We start from the raw sequence: 3,334 nt of genomic DNA on the forward strand, positions 1-3,334 counted from the left end.
TCAAAAGAAAACCACGCACACCTATGGCAAGTTCCACTTTAAGTACCTTACCTACTTATAAAAAACTATAATATTTCAAAATTGAAGTAACACCCTGTACTAATCTTCAACCCTCTCTTAACGGTCATAATAAGTATTATTCAATTACAATTAAATAAACCGTGCGGCATCTTGAATGGAATATTTGTTTCTTTAATTATTTCAAAAATGGGTAATTTTATTTTTGTACAGAAAAAGGAATAAGATCCTTTTGAGTATCATCACAACATGGAATACAATGGTATAGATGAGAATCATAGGGATATTGACTGATATTAGAATCAGACTCTTCTTTAGTGGTTCTGATGATATGAGTAGCAGTCATTTTTAGGACAATACAGGTGCTTGGAATTTCCCTTGTTGGAAGGAGGGAGGAAGAAAACTCAATTTTTGCACCTTTGTGCTTGTACTCTAAATCTCTTGTCTGTTTTAGATATTGGAGATAATGAACGCTGTAATGCCCACCGCCTACGTAATCAACACGGGTTACTGGGTCTACTATTCATCATCCAACCGAACCCCTCTATGCGTCTGTCGGCGTTTCGGACTGCATTGTACCCACAAATCGAATGCGACTCACTGGCTTAACCTCGAGACCAGTCCAGAGATTCGACTGACACCTCTTTCGGCAAACGTAACCGGAAAATATATCCCGGTGGTAAGTTCCACTTCGATGCGTCGATTTTCTAATAATTCTGGTTCGCAGGATTTTAACGTTAAGGTAGTGCCGGTTGCTAGTGACATCTTGAGGTCTTACGATGTCTCGCTTCGAATGATGGTGGAAGAGTTCCAAAAGCAAAATGTGCCCGGCGCTCTTCAAGTACCGAACCGCTATCTTATTAACGCCGAGCTAAGGTTCGCGAACAAAATCTAGCCCGAGGATGATTACCGTTATGATTTCAGATACCTCTTTTCGCCAGAATTCTATCCACACGACGGTAGACCGGTGAACTTCTCACCTCATCCTCTCGCGCACATATTCTACGGAAAGTACTTGCCAACGTTGAGCACTTACCGTGATACGATCGATTCGCAATTCCATACCCATTTCAGGAACACTCTCGTGTTAAGCATGCTTCCGTCGATGTCCATCGTACCCTACGGACCCACAACCGGCGTTGACAACTCGTACGCGCCAAGCCGACGCAGAAATCCTTTCCGTCTTCACGTGTACAACGAAATGCGTTTCTGGTTCGAAAAAGGCGGCGCAGACGAAAACGCACGCAAACGTAGCAAGGTTCCAAGAAAGGTCGCACAAGCCTACGCCGAAACCCATCGTCGCTGTGCTCCCGTTCACGAGGAGAACGTTCAATTCGAGCCCAAGCCGAGAACCAAGAAGGCCGAAATAAGAAACACCGCTGTCCAAAACGATTCGAAACTATTTTTGGAAACGGGCTTCGGCGTCAACCCCTCGACCACCACCGCGGCCTCTAATTCCACGTACGATGATTCGACACGATTTTTCAGGGATGGCGGTCTCAATGCCGAGGAGGTCGAAAAATATTTCAATCAAACAGAACAAAATGCCTCGAACACTGAGCACGCCTTCTCAGGATTTGATTACAGTTTCAGCGATGTTATCAACAATTTGCTTGCAAATTCCTTTTAACAAATACGTTATTTTACAATACGTCTTTTTTTGCTTCATAGGTCAACTAGTTTCCAGAAAATTTACACATACTCGAACGTGTCAAATTTGTATTGAAGAGGGATGAATCTGATCCAATTAAGTTGCCAGCGCCTTCAAAAGCTCCCGTCAGATCTAAATTCGATTTGGTATCCTTCATTGTAAAAAGGCGTGTATGCACTGGGTATCGAAGGCTACTATTTCCACCTTTTCGATTTGAAGCTATGCTAGACTTCCAGTTTCTCTTGAATCCAAGCCGCGAGGGAAATCACGCCCTTTGTGTGCCATTGAAATTAAATTTGAGCCACTTTCAACGCAAATTTGACATGTCTTTGTTAATTTTCCGGAAAATAATGTAGCAGGGGTGTAGATTTTAGTTGGGGCATCTTGTAGTTAGTTAATTATTATATAGCTTTGTATTGTTTCATTAGTTATTCGCATTTTATGATTTTTTAAGAATCATATCTTAATTAAAGAAAATGGGGTAAATAAAGTCCGTGGGACTTCAAATTAAAAACAATTCTTGAGAATTGTGAACGGTTGCTCATCGCAACTGGGGATTTATAATATCTAAATACACAATAAGGGTAATTCATATCAATATCGCATGTAGAAAGTAGAAGGGAATTAGTTGTAGAGCTTAAAATGTTATTTGAAAAATAAATAAAACATAATCCTCACGCTTCAAACAATTTTTCTGATACTCACTTCCCCTCCTCAATACGGAACTTCTTAGACGTCCACATAGCTTCGCATGAAGATACAAAAATGATAATGATCATTTGTGGTTTATAGGTACACAAATATAGCGAAATAAAAATCACGGGGGAATTCGGGAATCTACGTTTTCGGGTACAAGGAGTTATGCTACAACGATAATAACCCAGATCCGGCGTCGGGATGTGACGACCCCATCGCCCATCACATTTTGGTGATGCAATTAGTCACGCAGCTGTTGGGAGGTATCATTCAAGAGTTTGTTCTGGTACAATATAAAACTTTACAAATCTTTTATGTTTGATTTAACTTCAAACACAATTCCTTGCAACGCCACTTTGGCTAAGAGCTGAAACAAAATAAAACACAGGAATAAATTTATTGGGGTACCACCCAACCTGAAAAAGTTACCTCGCTTCAACCTTCCTTCTTTGGAATGAAATTCTTGAATTTATTAACTGAACTTGAATTTTTTAACAAGAATTTTATAGTGACCTCCGGCTAGCCCTATATGAAATGATTTTTTTTGTAACCGAATGAAAAAAATTGTTCTTTTCTCTTTTTTTACGTGAAACTTAAATTTGTTGAGTTTAATTCCTCATTTTTTGGCAAGTATACCTCCCTACAGTCTGGAAATATCCGAAAATAATCATGAAAAGCCACCACGAGAGTAGACCCATTAGTCTGCTACTCATCACGAGCGAGGTTTTTGAAAGACTCTCTAAACAGACTATACAAGGTCCTGCAAAAGTGCGTCGGTCTTTCCTAGCCTTCCTTACTTGGGAAAAATATCAACCTTTTGTGAAAATGTCAACTATAGATGATTGCGCATCTACAGAAATTATTTTTGAATGTACAGGGTGTCCCACGGTGTCAATACTTTGTAATGGAACACCTTGTATATTTTTAGCTGATATGATGTCATTTTTTAACCTCTGCCTGGAAACCTAT

At 39.9% G+C, this 3,334-nt stretch overlaps 1 protein-coding gene across 1 annotated transcript; it reads left to right on the forward strand.

Moving 5' to 3' along the window:
* Window positions 1-449: 449 nt before the first annotated feature.
* Window positions 450-2,355, forward strand: LOC116178229. Its single transcript, XM_031497675.1, has 3 exons — window positions 450-697; window positions 746-894; window positions 943-2,355. The coding sequence occupies exons 1-3, from the start codon at window positions 485-487 to the stop codon at window positions 1,646-1,648; spliced, it is 1,068 nt and encodes a 355-aa protein (XP_031353535.1). The 5' UTR covers window positions 450-484; the 3' UTR covers window positions 1,649-2,355.
* Window positions 2,356-3,334: the final 979 nt, after the last annotated feature.

Source organism: Photinus pyralis, unplaced genomic scaffold, assembly GCF_008802855.1.
Source record: "Photinus pyralis isolate 1611_PpyrPB1 unplaced genomic scaffold, Ppyr1.3 Ppyr1.4_LG8, whole genome shotgun sequence".
In the NCBI taxonomy this organism is placed as follows: domain Eukaryota; kingdom Metazoa; phylum Arthropoda; class Insecta; order Coleoptera; family Lampyridae; genus Photinus; species Photinus pyralis.